Source organism: Nycticebus coucang, chromosome 7 (assembly GCF_027406575.1).
Source record: "Nycticebus coucang isolate mNycCou1 chromosome 7, mNycCou1.pri, whole genome shotgun sequence".
In the NCBI taxonomy this organism is placed as follows: domain Eukaryota; kingdom Metazoa; phylum Chordata; class Mammalia; order Primates; family Lorisidae; genus Nycticebus; species Nycticebus coucang.
In genome coordinates this window covers 69,427,011-69,445,880 of record NC_069786.1, presented here as the reverse complement: position 1 = coordinate 69,445,880, position 18,870 = coordinate 69,427,011, and the positions used below count along the sequence as shown (strand labels likewise).

The window sequence follows — 18,870 nt, the reverse complement described above, 5'->3', positions numbered from 1 at the left end:
AGGCTGGCTTTGGTGGAGAAGCTTTTAAGAAGGTAATCCTTTGTGCAATGTCATTAGAAAAGAATTGTTTCCACTGAGTGGCTAGGCCTTGTCTTTGCAGAAGGCTTGTTCTTTCAATGATTTTTACTTTCCTTAAGTCCTTCCTTTTGGGGGGATAACATACTAAAAAGGCCTGGTTAAGTTCTTCAGGAGAAGTTATCACGAGGGGGTAGGAAAATCTCCTTTATTAAAAAATGGAAAGAGAAACAATTGCCTGCCTGGCAGAGATCACCAGCTTAGAAGCAAGGATCACAAGATCCATTTCTGGCATTTGCAGCCCATTTATTTTAAGGCAGCACAAGGCTAGTGAGTCTTTCATTTGTTAGGCAGCAGCACAGGTTTATCAAGCTGGGGGTTTGGGGGCTGGTACTTTTGAGAGTATTATGTTAAATTCTTATAGCAAGTCTGAAAATACAGAAAAATAAAAATATATTGCATTTTGGGGGTAGATTTCAAAAATGACAACTTTTTAAAATGGCTCCTCTGTGTATGACTGCTGTGAATGGGGGGAGGTTTCAACTAACAGAATAGACTCTTCATGAACTAAGGGATGTTTTATGGAAACGGAAGCTCCAACTTACAAATGAGTCCTAGTTACTAGACTATTTTTCAAAAGACATCAAAAATTCTAATTAACCACCCTGCTTTCCTAGACAGGTATCATTTTCAAAGTTTATGGACTGCAAATTTCTAAAACTAACATGGCCCTAACCTTAAAAACTGTACTTTCTTGCTCTTTTATGTAATATCTACTTTGAACATAGACAGCTGTTCTTCATTTTTAAAAAAACTGATCATTTAAACACAATGGCTCTGCAAAGCATGCTGCATATTTTTTTCTTTCACTAATGGTGTTTATTTAGAACAAACAGAATGGGAAGGGGTCAGAATTAAATACAATCCTGAATTCCTGTTTATAATTAAATTAGCATCTGTAGACTTTTCTGAATGGAATTCTGCTAACAGTTGCCCGCATGTCTGACTGTCTGCATGATTGGGCCCAAACTCTCTTCTAGACAGTCAAACAGCACAAGGTGTTTAAAATAGTCACTGAAAGAGCATTTGTGTCTCCACCAGTTAAGGGAAGGCTCTAGGGTAACTGTAGAATTGATATTCCAAATCAGGTGCCTGGGGCAGAGCAGTTCTGAAGAGCAACATCTGGTGTATAAATACAGAGTGACACTGGTGATGTCCAGAGGTGGGTGGTCCAGTTTTTTTCAGCAAGTCAAATTACTTGATAGGGTGATTTGTGAAGCATCCGTTAAATCCTCCTCCAAATAAAACCAAACCAAGCAAAGGCAGGGTCAGTAAACGCGGGGATAAAAAGCCTAAACTACAAAGGGATATGTTTAGGCCCTTCTACTGAAAAGTGGTGCAAAGTTATTTGAGTGAAAAAAGTTTTAATAAAATAAGCTGAAACTATACAGTTCCAGAAAGGCTGACTCAGACTACGTTTAAGAAGTGGGGTCAATGTGAAATGGATGAAAGGGATTTTAAAATGATCCAGGTAAAGACCCTAAGCTCTGCAAATACACGTCAACTTTTAACATCTTTTACAGTTCATGTGTGAAAAGGAGTGTGTGCTTGGCCAATAGCACTGAGACTGTCTTTCAGTTAAGGAAAAGCAGAGGGTGCATTTCACGCCAAAGTCCCTGGCAACTGCGAGGTTTTTCAAGGTGGCAGCCTTAAGTTTGTTTTCATAACGAAATAATATTGAGACCAAAAGTTCATTCCACGTGTAACTCATAGTTGTATCTTTAGGTCAAACATTTCTGGCCAGGCGGGGTGGCTCACGCCTGTAATCTCAGCAACTCTGGGAAGTCAAGGCGGGTGGATTACTTGAGCTCACAAGTTTGAGACCAGCCTGAGCAAAAGTGGGACCCTGTCTCTACTAAAAATAGAAACACTGCGGCAAGAGGATCACTTGAGCCTGAGTTGGAGGTTGCTATGAGCTGTGATGTCACAGCACTCTACTCAGGGCCACAGCTTGAGACTCTGTCTCAAAAAAAAAAACAAAACCCAAACAAAACATTTCTGAGAGAGGAAAATTCTAAGATAAAGGAAGAATTTTATTTTATTTTATTTTATTTTTTAGAGACAGAGTTTCATTTTATCACCCTCGGTAGAGTGCTGTGGCGTCACACAGCTCACAGCAACCTCCAACTACTGGGCTTAGGTGATTCCCTTGGTTCAGCCTCCCGAGTAGCTGGGACTACAGGCACCTGTCACAATGCCCAGCTATTTTTTTGTTGCAGTTTGGCCGGGGCCAAGATTGAACCCACTACCCTTGGTATATGGGGCCGGCGTGCTGCCCACTGAACCACAGGCGCCGCCCTAAGGAAGAATTTTAAAAGTAAAAGCACTATACATACAAAAAAATGAGCCTCAAAAGTCTTCTAATTCACATCGATGTACAAAACAATTTAGAAATTACAACCGTCTATGAAAACTATAGCCAACAGATAGATATAAGCCCAACATATACATATATGATTGTCTACATTCATATACACATGTGTGCGGAAGGAATGAATTGCTTGTAACTGTCGGCAGGAACACTGACTAACTGAGACACGTTCTTCAGCTTCAGTCCTTATCTGTCCAACCCCTTTTGTTCCATAGAGGGGTCTGCTGCAGAACAGGAAATTTTTTCATGTTTTAAGGGTTGTAAGAAACAAACAAAAAATGACAATTATGCAACAGACACTGTAAATGGCCCCCAAAGCCAATAATTACATGTACTATCTGATCCTTTATATAAAAAGTGTGCTGGTTCCTGTTCTATAGGATAAAACGAGACACTGGTCCCAATGAACTGGCTAAGTAAAATTTAAATCACCCTATGTTGTGTCTAGCATAGTGCCTGACTTAATAAATTAATTGTTGCTTAAAAATGAATGAACATAACTTCGTAAGAGAAAAAAAATCTCACAAAGAGTCTTAAATTGCATCAGATACCCCATTTTTAAAATACCCAAGAGACGAGTCTATGATGTCAGAATGTAATAAATTAAGACATTAGAGACCAGTTTTTGAATAGTCTTCTTGGAAACTTAGGTTTTGTTTTTTCCTTCTTTCAATGAGAATATTTAATCACTACCCATAATAGTTTACAGTCTTCATTCTTAGAAACAACCAGAATCAAGGGAAATTAGGTATTTAGCCTGATGTTACTCTTGTCTTTGAACCTTTGAAATTCTAGCCTTTAGCTACAAACATTTCTTTTTTTTTTTTTTTTTTTGAGACAGAGTCTCACTTTGTCTCCCTTGGTACAGTGCCATGGTATCACAGCCCACAGCAACCTCAAACTCTTGGGCTTAAGTGATTCTCTTGCCTTAGCCTCCCTAGTAGCTGAGACTACAGGTGTCTGCCACAATACCCAGCTTTTTTTTTTTAAAGATGAGGTCTCACTCTGGCTCAGGCTGGTCTCCTGAGCTCAGGCAATCCACCCTCCTCCCAGAGTGCAAGCCACGTCACCTGGCCAAACGTTTCATTCTTGAAATGATTTTTTTTTTTGAAAAGGCCACAAAATTCAACCCTATTATGTTAATTTTGTATATATCAGATGTATTATGAATTAGAAAGAGCAAGCCAACTGGAACAAGCCCAGAACTTAAGAAATGAAGTGCAGTAAACAGAGAGTGAATATAAGAAAAGGAGCATGCCCGACCACACAGACCGTCTCCTGTGCCATCAGCTGCTCCCTTCCCCCATTCTCCAAGGACACGGAAGAGGCACGGTGAAATGGGCCCAAATTAGTCTGCTGCTTTTAAAATCACTATGAAAATGTCCTTCTAAGAAGTAATAGTATAAACAGAGAGGCAGTGTAACTGGGGGATGAGATGTGAAGGCAGGAGTTCCAAACACTATTCTGGACTTTTAAAGGATACATAGGCATTGTAGGGGAAACCTACCCTCAAAAAAAGCCAACACACAGAACTGCCCCCACCCAGCTTCCTCCCCAGGAAAGACCCCTCCACACGCTCCTCCAGCAGCTCCTGCTTCTCACCCGACTCAGTCCTGTGGCCTCTGTGCCTGTGCACTCTGCCCCCACATCAGTCTATTCTCATGGGTCGTTCTGTTGCTGTTCTTAGGTGATACTTTAGATACATGTTTCAGATAGTGACTACTGCTCTCTATGATGTGCAGCAGACATGGACAAGGCTATCTGCCAACGGCTAAGTACATTTTCTTTTCTGCTTTTAGAAATTCACTAATTAGGGTACACTGGTTAGTGAACAGGTGAGCCCACTTGGCAGATCTATGGGTGGCTTTAGACTGAGCAGTCTGTGACAAGGAAGTCCTCATAGATGATCCACATTTCAACTGAATTATAGAAATAGTCTACAGTCATTTCTCCACCTAGCAAAAAAGCACTATCCATGGAGAAGTGAGGCCACCATTATTTCAGTTTCCACCTAATTTGTTTCTTGGATGTGATGTTGGTTTCTTCTTAACACAGGACAAAATAACTCAAAAGTGTAAAAATGACCAAAGGAAACATTTTGGATATCAGAAAGTGTTCTCCTGGTTGCACTGTTTCAGGTAGTCCACTGCAAACAGCAGGTTGTTTGCTTTCTACAGCTCCTTTAGCAATTAAGATATGAGAAATGAACTCACCACACCATAGGAATATGTGTCACAAGTTTCAGACACAGGGAGACTTTGGATAACTTCCGGAGCCATCCATGGGAACGTTCCGACCAAGGACATGTGTGTTGTATGGTTATGAAACCGAGAGGCGCCAAAGTCGCAGATCTAAGGGAAAAGAAGCCAGTGTTAACCTTCTACTTTTCAGCTGATAAAAAAACTATCAGTCTCAAGAATTTACAACTGAGGTTAACAAGTTTTTTAAATAATTAAAGAAACAGTCCTACCTTCAATACTCCATCAGCAGCTATAACAACTAAAAAATAAAAAAAGATAAATTATGAAAATCATTTAATTAGTGTGATCTAATACTGAAAGAAATCAGAAACGTATATTTCTGCCTTTAATATGGCATTATAAAAGGTAAAAATCAATGTTATTTATAGCACTGAAGATTTTGCAAAAGGTTGTTGACATTAAAACAAAAGCTTAATGGAAAAGGCTTTTAAGACACTTGTTTTATCCAAATGCAGTTCTAATAAAAAAGGCATAAATCAGTAGTAATTGTTAGAACCAAATTTTTACCTTGGCTCTAGCAATAGACTACCAATGTGATACCGAGGAAGTCATTACCATTATTCCTTTATGGTATGTATAGTTTTCTCTCCCAAATGAAGAGTAATTTTCTTTCTTTTTTTTTTTTTTTTTGCAGTTTTTTGGCTGGGGCTGGGTGTGAGCCTGCCACCTCCGATATATGGGGCCGGCACCCTACTCCTTTGAGCCACAGGCACTGCCCAGAAGAGTAATATTCTTAAAGGCAAAGACAATATTTATTCAATTATTCATACATTAATTCATTTCACAAATATATGCTGAACACCTACTATGTGTAAGGCTATGCACTGTGTTTGGAACAGGAAGATAAGACCAGTATTGTCTCGGTTCACATGGGGTTCACAGTCTAATCAGAGAGAAGATTAAATGAACATCTAAAACAAAGTGAGATAAATCCTATGGTGACAGTACTATAGAACCAAAGAACAAGAATATCTAAGTCTAGGGAGATCAGCTGAAGTTTCCTGAAAGAAATGATCCTTACATTAGGACGCGAAAGACACAGGACTCAGCTAGAAAGAGGATGGCTGAGGGAGGAAATTCCCAGGCAGAAGACAGAGCCAAGGCAAAAACTCAGGAGAAGAAATGGTATGGCGACTTTGGAAGGTAGGGGCCAGGGCAAGGAGAGCCCTGTGAGAAATGGAGAACCAATGGACAATTCCAAGTGGAGGGAAGAAATGAGCAAACATTTCTCTGATAGTGCAGAGGGAAGACTATCAGAGAACAGAACGGGCGGGGAGCAGACAACTGCGCATGTATGCACGTGTGGTCCGAGAGGAGTCAGGATGCCTGGACAAGGGCTGTACAGGGAAAAGGACAGGAGAGAAGTGGACGGAGTCAAGAAATACTTAGGACCCGGGGCCAACCAGGCTTGATGAATAGCTGGGTATGAGGGGAGAAGCAGGAGAATCCAAACTCTTAACTCCTGTTCAGTTAATTTCTAGCTTGGGCAACTCACTGCTACTCACTCGCTAAGGGAAATGCAGAAATGACTTTTTGGAGGATGTGAGGTTGAAAGAAGATGAAAAGGTCAGTCTGAAAACATGATACATTTAAGGGTCATAAAAAACATCCATGTGAGTACGTTTAATAAGCAGATAGATACATAGATTTGAAGTTGAGATCTGTTTTGGACTATTAATATGTAGATGGGGCATTTATGGGGGGTAAGGATAACAGCATACGAGGAGATGAGGTCAAGGATAAAACCCTGGAAATAAGTTTCTGGTGTTTCTTTCATAAGTCACAGAGTGCCTTAAATATGGTAGAGGAGGGATACTTATTAGCTGCTAATAATGATTTTAATAAGGTGAGAAAATAATTGCTGCATGAACTAATATATAGAAATAGCCTCAGGGTAAACATGATATTAAAAACAATAAGCTATAAAATTTTACAAATAGAAACGTAAATATTGTTAATATTACATTCAGTTTTCCCATTATAAGATTAAAAAGTACTCAATAAAATCTACCATTATAAAAAATACATATATATATATAAAACATAGAAGAAGAAACAGTCTTGTCCCCTCTCCGTTCCCCCCCCAAAAAACTGTTAAAAGTTAGGTCTATATTCTTTCAATAAGAAAGTATGTGTGTTCCCATAAAAGTAACCACCCACAAATTGCAATTTTAAAAAATGGTGACATCCTCCACTGCTTTCTTCATAATGATAGCATGGAGAAGCTCATCATTTAGCTAACCATTCTCACGCGGAAGATTCAGGATGTACTGTAGTCAAATAACTTGTTTAAATTGGAATTCTGGGCAGGAAATGAAAATTTAGAAAGTCATAAAACTGATATTTTCTACTAAATTATAGATTATTACATAATGACTTCCGGGTTAGCCAATTATATATCAAAAATGTCTAGTTCCAGGAAACTTATGTCTAGCCAGAGCCAAAGGTTAAGTGATAACCTAGAAAAGGGAAGCACAATAAGCCAGAGTCAACTGGCAGGGCTGATCTATTGGTCCAACCCGGACTATGATGAGTGGCAGGTGCCAGCCTGCTACCTCCCACCCCCCGCCACAGTGTACACACAGACCTCAAGGTCCTGCAGCATGTATGAGCAAGGGTACCCGGTCCATTCATTCCCTGGCCCCCTTCCACTACCTGCCATCACCACCCATGCTAAGGATCACACTATCAGCATGTCCCCACTTTATTTATTTATTTATTTTTTGACACAGAATCTCACGCTGTCACCCTGGGTAGAGTGCTGTGGTATCACAGCTCACAGCAACCTCAAACTCCTGGGCTCAAGCGATTCTCTTGCCTTAGCCTCCCAAGCAGCTGGACTACAGGCACCCGGCACAAGGCCCGGCTCTTTTTTGGTAGCAGTTGTTTAGCAGGCCCAGGCTGGGCTCAAACCCGCCACCCTTGGTGCGTGTGGTCAGCGCCCTGCCAACTGAGCTATGGGTGCCACCACCCGTACCCACTTTAACTGCAGGGAACTAAAGAGCTGCTAAATATAAATAGTTCTCATCCTCCTCCCTGAGAAGACCCACTTAGAAAACATGTACACAACTAATTAAAAGCAAGGTTTGAAAAAAAGTGGCAAACTCTGATGTTTGCTTAGCTAGCTCTGGACGGCTAAGGTATCCCCAGCTGCCTTTCTCCAGTAACTATGAAGTGACAGAACAGAAGGAGCATTCTGGAGCATTCTGTTACCACTCCTACTTGAAGGCAACTTACCCTCCAAATTATAAAATACAGGATTATAAGTTAACTTCATAAAGTACAGAAGAAGAGAGAGAAGAAAAATAGAACCTCTACTTTCCAAACTCCCAAATGCACTGCCCATTTTGGGCACTAATCCCGGTAATAAGGGCACGACCAACATAAACAATTCGCACCATGTAATTCAAAACTAACAAGAACAAAATTGGAAATGGCTAGTACAGAGAAACACCTAAAAATAGAAGAGTAGAAACATGTGACTGTACACTTTGACCCAGCAAATCTTGCTTAGAAAATGATTTTAGGGAAATAATTGAGGATGTGTTGAAAAATTTGGGCTTAAAGGTATTAAGCATGAAATTTCTTATCAGGGCGGCGCCTGTGGCTCAGTCAGTAAGGCGCTGGCCCCATATACCGAGGGTGGTGGGTTCAAACCCAGCTCCGGCCAAATTGTAACCAAAAAATAGCCGGGCATTGTGGCGGGCGCCTGTAGTCCCAGCTACTCGGGAGGCTGAGGCAAGAGAATCGCTTAAGCCCAGGAGTTGGAGGTTGCTGTGAGCCGTGTGACACCACGGCACTCTACCGAGGGCCATAAAGTGAGACTCTGTCTCTACAAAAAAAAAAAAAAAAAAAAAATTTCTTATCAAAGAAAAATGTAAGAATCCAAATCTTCATATTTGTGCTATATTCATACAGTAGAATACTACACAGCTTCTTCAAATAACAGAGAATTTTGATATTTAAGTGATACTGGAAAGACTTCCATGGTATCAGCAGTGAGTCAAACAGGTTACAAAAGGTATGCAAAGCATGAGTTCTTTTTCTATATACGTGTGCATGAAATTTGTAATAAAATAGGTAAAATAAAAACATATGTTACCGTTTCTTGACTTGAGATCTCTGTGAATCACCTTGACAGGAGCCTCCATGTGTAAATAGTGCATTCCTTTTCATACAAGAAGGAAAAAAGGTCTTTTAATATTTTAACATTACATCAGTATTGCCTTCCATATTTTTTCAAGAAATTCCATAGCAGAAACTAATTTCTTCCATCATGCTGAGTAAAATTTGTGCTTTAATCTCTTAAAAGTTGGGATTTGATTGGGTGTAAAGCTGTAATAGCTTCTTCACAATACCTAAAAAGGGCACCTTGATTTTCTGGAGTCTGCAGGAAAATACACAGTAACCTCTGGAGGCAGTGTTCCATGACTAAGGTCTCCTACTACCAACTGCCTTCTAAATCTGCCCTGCTCCAGTTTCATTTGGATGCAGTTACCCAGTTGCAGTTTGGTTCATTTATTTTCTCAGTATTCATTCCAACAAGAGTGGGGAGTGGATGTGGGGCAGAGATAGGGAGAATTAGGAGGATTCATTAGTTAGAATGGGTAAAGAATTACATGATTTTCAGATAGAAAAATATACAATAGTTATAAAATTACTTTACTCTTTTTATAAGGATAAATCTTTGAGATAATCTATATTTAAACATAACTCCAAAATTATTTCCATGATATTTAGGGTGTAAATCAAATTTACTTCAGTAAACTGGGCATATATAAGCTTTGCAGAGTTTTAGTATTTTGAATCAAAAATTACACCGTAAAAGACATTATTTTATGGTTTCCCCCTTACTAATGTTTGACTCTTTCTGTATTTATATATTGTCTACCCCTTTAGAATAAAGAAAAGGAAAACTTTCTACTGAAATACATCCTCTTCCTTTATTTCTCAAGTTATCTTTTCTAAACAATGGAAGAAATAGCCCCCCCACCTCCAGCCCTGCAGTTGGACAGGTTTCTTTGTTAAATGAACTATACATTGAAAATAATTTAGGAAGGAGGCTTTGGCTTTTTAAAGCATGCAGAATATTTTAGTTTTTTAAAGACTAGGGTTTTTTTTGTTTGTTTGTTTTATTTTTTGTTAAGCAGGCCCAGGGTAGGTTTGAACCTGCCACCCCTAGTGCATGGGGCCAGCACTCTAACCACTGAGCTACAGGTATCCAGACTAAAGATTAGTTTTTAACCTCTTATTCTTCTACTATTCTGATTAGTATATATGGAAGAATCATGAAAGAACAAAGAAAATAAGGAAAAAATTAAACTCTAGCCATATAATGATATTACTGTAGAGTCACGTTAACACAAGTATTAGTAATTCAGATGATCTTAAACAAGATGTTAACTGGGATAAAGAAAATTTCTCTTCTAATATGAAGTTCTATATATTTTAAACTGTAAAAATTTGACCAGGCAAGGTGGCTCACACCTGTAATCCTAGCACTTTGGGAGGCTGAGGCAGGAGGATCGCTTGAGCTCAGGACTTCAAGACCAGCCTTAGGAAGAGTCTATGAAAAATAGAAAAATTAGCTGGGTGCTAGGTGTGGTAGCTGTTGCCACACACCAGTAGTCCCAGCTCCTCAGGAGGCTAAAGCAGGAGGATCACTAGAGCCCAGGAATTTGAGGTTGCTGTGAGCTAGGTTAAGGCCATGGCACTCTAGCCCAGGCAACAGAACAAAGCTCTGTCTCAAAAACAAACAAACAGCCTGAGCGTGGTGGCTCATGCCTGTAATCCTAGCACTTTGGGAGGCTGAGGCGAGTGGACAGCTTGAGCTCAACGAGTTCAAGACCAGACTGAGCGACAGTGAGACCCCATCTCTACTAAAAATAGAAAAACTGAGCCGAGGCAAGAGAATCGCTTGAGCCCAAGAGTTAGAGGTTGTTGTGAGCTATGATGCCAGGGCACTCTACCCAGGCAACAGCTTGAGACTCTGTCTCAAAAAACAAAAACAAAACAAATGAACAAATAGACTACCCCCACCCCCCAAAAAAACCCTGTAAAAACTCAATAGCTAAACCTGGGTAGCATTTACTAATCTTAATATAACTGAGTTTCACAGTTACCTCTCTTTTGCCCTAGAATCAAATTCATTAAAAAAATTTCAGGTAGAATCTATTTAATTAATCTTAGTGGCAGAGATAGTTTCCACACTTGCTGACAAGATTCTAGTACAAAAGCTTTAAACAGGCACTTTTCTCCCTCATAGCAAATTATTATAAGTACCATAAATTATTTTTAAGTATACACTTAAATAATATTACCTGTACATAAACAGTAATCACAATTACGTAAAATTCTATTTAATTTCTTTTTATAGAGTCGTCTATAATTCTGCCTTATTTTTACTGCAAATAGTTAAGAAGTCTGAAAAATACTTTTGTCAGGTTTAATGCTTAGGGTTTCCTAAAATGATGTGACAGATGTTAAGGAGGAGAATTTTGTGCAGATAAGGAATCCACAGTGACCATTTTAAGACTGGGTTGAAGTTTATCTGCTTTACTTGTTCCTTTTACACGTTGTTGATTGACTTGTAGCGATTTCAGATATCCTTGCTGGCCCACCCTCCACTCCTTTTCCTGTCCAGAAAGAAGAAAATCTTTTTTGCTTTGAGGAGATAGTCTTTTAACAGCAATGATGTTAAGCAATACTTATTTCAAAATGTATGAATCACTCTTATTTGAAATGAATATGTTCATTCTTTCATTTCTCAACGTATCACTGCTCCAGTCAATTTAATCATAGTCAAACTGAAAAGTACATAACTGAATTCAAAACAGAATCAACAAAAATAAAGCCTTCCTATTTAATCTCCAAGTTCTACACCTTTATCAGAAAGGGTCAGAGTCATTTCTAAAGCATTAACTTATTTTTTTCATTTATAATCCATCTTAAAGGATTTTTAAATGTTAAGTAAAAGTATTATCTGTAACTATTAATAATCGAGCCTCTTTTCTGCCCCACTTTTCATGCCTGAGATCAAACACATTAGCTCTTACTTGCCTTTCAGATGAATTCACCAGCCAGGCAAAAGGAATTGTATGACTGTAGTTTTAGACACCATCGGAGGTCACTCTGACTTTCTCCCTATTCTTTTCCTGTAGTTCATTTGCTATTTAATTCTGTTCTTTCTCTTCCTCGTCCTTCTGATGCAGAGCACCAGCACTCTAGAGAAACCCCAGAGAAAGAGCTGATCTGGAGCCCAGAGATTCACCCCTGGGGCAGGGATGGCAGGCAGGCACTTGAGAGGGGGAAAGGACCAGAAGCTCATAGGCTGGGAACAAGAGAAGCTTAAGTAGAGCACAGCAGGAAGCAAAGACTGATGTTAGTTGATTTGTTTGCTATCTATCCATCCTGAGTGCCATTAAGTAATAACATGGGTGTAACTGGCTAAGCACCCTAAAGGCAAATGTTTGTAAGGTAACGTGCTATAAGTCAAGGACTGCCTATACTGTACAGGCGTTTGTATTTACCTAGGCATACTTCCACAATGCTGCAGGCAGCTCCCTGTAATAAATAACACACCACTCTGCTTACAAACAGGTGGGCCCTGAGTACTACTGAGATGCAGAGAAGCAACTGTGACGTCACATGAAAATATCTTGAAGAATATAAAATTTTAAGGCTGATTTGAGATGCCTGATGCATGAGTACACAATTAAGTTAACACAGCCAAAGCCTTAAATACACCACTCTAAACATAGAGCTTATTACTCTTATAAGGTAATGAAGTATCATTCAGCAGCAATATCTAGCATAAAACTAAAAAGCAAAGTTTCACTTTCCCTATTTGAACAATTTGGCAGGTTTTGATGAAACTTAAAACAGACAAAACAATTCCCTAAAGGAAAGACTACGACTTTCGCAAGTCACACAGTGAAAGCAAAGTATAAATGCTAAATAACATACTTGCTTTTCTTTCTTTCTTTCTTTTTTCGAGACATTGTCTCACTCCATCTTGGGTAGAGTGTCCTGGCATCAAAGCTCATAGTAACCTCAAACTCTTGGGTTCAAATGATCCCCTTGCCTCAGCCTCCCAAGTAGCTAGGACTATAAACGCCCATCACAATGCCTGGTTAGTTTTTCTCTTTTTATAGAGACAGGGTCTTACTCTTGCTCAGGCTGGTTTTGAACTCCTGAGCTCAAGCAATCTACTCCCCTCAAGCCTCTTAAAGGCATGAGCCACAGCACCCAGCCAACATACTTGCTTTGTAAGGAGATGCTTATAAAGAGTGGAGTTGTAAAATGTACAGGAGTTAACTTCTCCAGGAAAAGGTGGACATCCTTTCTAGGGTTGTTAGAATGCAAATGTAACTATCAACCTTCATTACTTAGATCAAGTTGTTTCCAAAACAACTTTGACAGTTATAAATAAAACTCAGAAATGTTCAGTTAGGAAAATGGAAAAAAAAAAAAGATAAAAATAAATGGAACTTGAATTGCTTTAGAAAGCATTAGTCCATGTAGGAATTTATGAGGGGAAAAAGCTTGGGCACCTTGTTTAGAGATTTTGCATATTAACAATATTTAATTTCCAAGGGTGATGTCCAAGTTTACATTAAATATAAAATAAAATCTGAATTGCTTTCACATGGCAGGACAAACAAGATTTTCTTTTTTTGTAAGTGGTTTCTATTTTTTTGCATATTATATATACAAAATGAGAACTAATCCTATAATAAATCATGTTTTCTGGATACTGAGTCTAAGTAGAGACTTTCAGAACAACAGAATTATGATTTTTTTCCATTTAATGTATCAAGCAAGCTAGTTAATTAGATATCAGAGAACATGACAGAAGTGTCTGCCCTTAAGCTAGAACTTGATTTTAGAGAAAGAAATAATGTAGAGAAAGGAAAAAAACAACAACAACAATAACAACAAAGCAAGTTGGGAGTGGAAAGGTAATAACCTAAAATATTATCTACAGTCAGCTGCAAAAGTCTTGCTATTAAAAAAGAAGAACATCTAAAGTCTCAGGGTAAAATATGTTTTGACCTATGTTCCCCTTTCAGGATGGGAAAAAGCTCCCCCCTAATTTTATAAGAATACACCAAGCACAATTTCTTACCTTTGGCTACATCCGTGGCCCAGGTCATAATGTGATCCATATCCATCTCTTCACTTCTGTTACTGTTAATGTAATCATAGAGTGATCCCAGAGAAGCATATTCTATTTTAAAAGAGATGCATAAAATTAAAACCAAAATACAGTTCAGAAATAAGATTTTATATTTTCATTGGAAAAATATATTCAAGAATTTAACAAAAAACATCCACAGTAGGGGCGGCGCCTATGGCTCAAGGAGTAGGGCGCCGGTCCCATATGCCGGAGGTGGCGGGTTCAAACCTAGCCCTGGCCAAAAACCACACACACACACACAAAAGACATACACAGTATATAAAAAATTGTTCCAGGCTGTAGTTTCTAAAAGTTAATATCATCCTGAAAAAACAAAAAATTGTGAAAGACAAAACCAGTAACATAGAATGAACAGTCAACTTCCGTTGAAAATCAAAAACCATCTAGCTAGAACTGGAAAACAGAAAGAGGTGTTAGAAGAAGGTATTTGAAAAAAAGGTATACATATAAGTAGGTACTTCTTTAAAAATTGTTATTCTTATGAGATAGATAATATTAAACACATAAATCAGAAGGTTTATGCGAAAATATAAATAAATCAATCCTTGTGGCATAAAGATTTAGAAAAGCTTAAAAATTTAAGAACAAAAGGCCAAGGAAGTAAGAAAATTCCTTTAAAAATGGATTAACTTAAATAGAAATTACACACTGTATAATTCACTCACTGTGAGTGTAAAATTTGTTGATTTTTCGTAAATTTGCGGAGTTGGGCAATAACCACCATAATTCAGTCGTACCACCCTTCTATTACTCCAGTTTCCTCATGCTGGTTTATAGCTAATCACCCCTCTCTAGATCTAGAACATACCTTTTCTCTCTAAAAATGGACCTTTTCTGGATAGTTCATACAAACAGAATCATCGAAATTGTGGTTTTTGTGTCTGACTTCATTCCCTGAGCATGTTTTCAAGGATCACTCATGTAGCAGTTCTTCATTCCTCTTATTTATTACTTTATTCCTTTATTTTTTATTTATTTTATTTTGTTATTGTTTTGTTTTGAGACAGAGTCTCACTTTGTTGCCCTTGGTAGAGTGCTGTGGCATCATACCTTACAGCAATCTCAACTCTTGGGCTCAAAGCAATACTCTTGTCTCAGCCTCCCTGTTAGCTGGGACTACAGGCACCTGCCACAATGCCAAGATATTTTTTAGAGCAGGGGTCTTGCTCTTGCTGAGGCTGGTCTCAAATTCCTGAGCTTAGGCAAGCCACCTGCCTTGGCCACCCAGAGTGCTAGGATTACAGGTGTGAGCCACTGCACCCAGCCCACTTCATTCCTTTTTATTAGAGAATACTATTCTGATGTACGGATATAGTACATATGGTTTATTCATCCACCTGTTGATAGACATTTGGACTGTTCCTAGTTTGGGGCTATTATGAACAATGCTGCTAGAAACATTTGTGTGCATGTCTAGGTAAATATGTTCATTTCTCTTGGATAGACTCTTAGGAGAATTGCAGGGTTGTATCGTAAGTTATATTTAACTTTTAATAAAACTATCTTTTTTTAGAGACAGAGTCTCACTTTGTCGCCTTCGGTACAGTGCTGTGGCATCGCACCTCACAGCAACCTCCAGCTCTTGGGCTTAGGTAATTCTCTTGCCTCAGCCTCCCGTGTAGCTGGGACTACAGGCACCTGCCACAATGCCCCGCTATAAAGAAACTACCCTAAAAAGAACTGCTTTCCAAAGAGGTTGTACCATTTTATAATCTCACCAGCAAAGCATGGGGATTTTAGTTTCTCCATGTCCTCACCAACCCTCGTTATTGTCTTTTTTGATTATGGCCAATCTAGGGGGGTATTTCTAGTGGTATCTCATAACACTTTTAATTGGCATTTCCCCAGTGAATAATGAAGCTGAACATCTTTTCATGCACCTGTTAGCCTCTTGTGTATATTCTTAAGCAAAATATTTATTCAAATCTACTGCCCATGTTTAAGTTAGAATGTTTTTCTGAATTCTAAGAGTTCTTTACTCTAGATATAAGTCTTTTCTCAGAAATAAGATTTTCAAATATTTTCTTCCAGTATATCAACTGTCTTTTTATTCTCATAAGAGCATTTTTCAAAAAGAAGAAATTTTTAATTCTGTTGAATTCCAATTAATCATTTTTTTAATGTGGTTTGTGCTTTTGATGTCATACCTAAGAACTCTCTGTCGAGTCCACAGGCATAAAGATTTTCTCCTATTTTTCCTCTAAGAGTTTTATAGTTTTAGCCCTTTATACTCAGGTTTATGATTCATTTTGAGTTAATGTTTACGAATGGCACAGGCACGAGTCAAAGATTTTTTTCCATATGCATTTCTAATTGTCTCGGCATAATTTGTTGAAAAGACTACCCTTTATCCATTGAGTTGTCTTGGCACCTTTGCTGAGAATCAATTGATGAAGAATGTGAGGTTTTGTGCCCCTTGACTTTTAATTTTGTTCTGTTGCTCTAATGTCTGTATATAGTGCCAGTATCGTATTATGTTGATCACACCAGATTTATGGTAAGTTTTGAAATGAGGCAGTTTAAGTCCTCCAACTTAGTTCTTAAAACTCATTTGGCTATTTCTAGGTCTTTATTATCTACGGAAATTTTAGAACTGCCTAAAATTTCTACAAAAAGTCTGCTAGAATTTACATAGGAATTGTGTTAAATTCATAGATCACTCTGGGGAGTATTGCTATGTTGACAATACTTAACCTTCAAAACCATAAACATATAGTGGCTCTTTATTTATTTATACCTTTAATTTCTTTAAGTAATGCTTTGTACTTTTCATTGCATAAGTCTAATACTCATTTTGTTAAATGTATACTCAACTGTTTTATTATTTTTGGTACTACTGTAAAGGGAATTTTTTTCTTAATTTCAGTTTTAGGCCTTTTGTTCCCATTATATAGAACTGCAGCTATTTTTCTGTATGTTGACTTTGGATCCTAATGACCTCATCAAACATGTTTATTAGTTTTAGTAGGTTTTGGGGCATGTATTTCTTGAGATTTTCTACATACAAGTTGACATACAAGACAGTTTACTTCTTCCTTTCTAATTTGGATGCCTTTTGCTTCTTTTTCTTTCCTGATCACACTGACTAGAATCTTCAGCACAATGTTGAATAGATGTGGGGAGAATAAGATCTCCTTGCCAAGTCTTAGGGAGAAAACACGCAGCTTTTTGTCATTAAGTATAATGTTAGCTGTAGGATTTTATAGATGCTATTTATCAGGTTGAGAAAATTCCCTTCCACTCCTAGTCTCTTGAGATTTCTCATTATCAGTGGGTATTACAGTTTATCAAATGCTTTTTCTGACATATAAGGTTTTTGTCTTTTATTCTATGATTTTATTATCTATTAGGGTACTTTATAGCAAGTGATTTCAGATGTTAAACCAACCTTGAATTTCTGGGATAAATTCCATTTGGTCAAGGTACATAAACCTTTCTAGAGATGGCCAGACTCTATGCTAATATGGTTAAGAATTTTTCCCTCTACGTTCATGAGCAATATTTTCTAAGAAGGAGAAGAATTGGCGTTATCTATAATCTGTTCTATAACCATTTGATAAAATCCACTAGTAACATCATCTTGGCCTAGACCTTTTTTTATGAAAATATTTTAAATTACTAATTCAATTTTTTACTTATTATAGTCCTCTTTAGATTTACTGTTTCTTCTTAAGTCAGTTTTGCAAATTTGTATCTTTTAAGGAATTTGGTCATTGCATCTAAATTATTTAATTTGTGGACATAAAGTTAGTTAGAACCTTTCTTTTCTTTTTCTTTTTTTTTCTTTGAAACAGTATCACCTTGTCACCCTTGGTACTGTGCCATGGCATCATAGTTCATAACATCTCAAATTCTTGGATTTAAGTGATTCTCTTGTCTCAGCCTACCAAGTAGCTGGGACCACAGGCACTGGCCATAACACCTAGCTATTTTCAGAAATGGGATCTCACTCTGGCTCAGGCTGGTCTTGAACTCCTGAGCTCAGGGCAATCCAACCCCCTCAGCCTTCCAGAGTGCTAGGATTACAAGGGAGCCACTGTGCCCAGCCAATAACATCTCTTTATTTTTAACTTCTATAGGACCCACAGTTCTATTTGCTCTTTCATTTCTGATTTTGCTAATCTCTATTTTTTCTTTGGTTTCTTGCTAAAAGTTTGTCAATTTTATTGATCTTTTCAAAGACCAAACTTTTAGTTTCAGTGTTTTTTTCTATTACTTTTCTGTTTTCTATTTTACTAAGTTATCTTCTAATCATTATTATTTCCTTTCATTGGTTTACTTTGGTTTTATTTTGTTCTTTTTGTAGTTTTTTTAGGTTGAAGCTAAAGTTATCCATTTCAGACCTTTCATCTTTTTTGACACAGGCATTGAAAGCCATAAATGTCTCTCTAAGTATTGCTTTATTTGTATTCTATAATTTTGATATGTTGTACTCTGGTTTTCCATTAGCCCAAAACATTTTAAAATCTATTGTGATTTCTTCTTTGTCCCAGTGGATATTTAGAAGTGTGTTATTTAATTTCCAAATATTTAGAGATTTTTTAGATTTTCTTTTGTTGTTGATTTATAACTTAACTCTATGGTGGCTGGAAAACATACACATCCATTATATGATCTCATTCTTTCCAGATGTATTAAGATTTATTTCTTGGCCTCCCTTACTATGTATCCTGGAGAATGTTCCACATACACTTGAAAAAATAGGAACTCTTTACCTATGAGTTTGGTAGAGTTGGTTGAACATGCTCTCTAAGTCTTCTATGTTCTTGCTGATTTTCTGTTTCGTGTTCTATAAAGTTTTGAAATCAATTGTAGTTGAATTGCCTATTTCTCCTTTTAATTCGATCAGTTTCACTTCACATACTTTTAATACCTGTTTCTAGGTGTGTAAGCATTTATAATCACTGTATTTTCCTTGTGTATTGATTCTTTTATCATTATGAAATGGCCCAATTTGTCTCTAG

The 18,870-nt window shown here is 37.7% G+C and overlaps 1 protein-coding gene across 3 annotated transcripts in view; it reads right to left on the bottom strand.

Moving 5' to 3' along the window:
• The window catches only part of MAP3K20 (mitogen-activated protein kinase kinase kinase 20), a 210,707-nt gene that overhangs the window by 73,321 nt on the left and 118,516 nt on the right, over nt 1–18,870 (bottom strand). For all 3 annotated transcript variants that reach the window (XM_053597117.1, XM_053597119.1, XM_053597118.1), the window contains exons 4-7: nt 13,835–13,936; nt 8,810–8,875; nt 4,917–4,945; nt 4,660–4,797 (exon numbers count right to left, since the gene is read on the bottom strand). In XM_053597117.1, the coding sequence (XP_053453092.1) occupies nt 4,660–4,797; nt 4,917–4,945; nt 8,810–8,875; nt 13,835–13,936 (335 nt within the window). The remainder of the gene's footprint in view (nt 1–4,659; nt 4,798–4,916; nt 4,946–8,809; nt 8,876–13,834; nt 13,937–18,870) is intronic.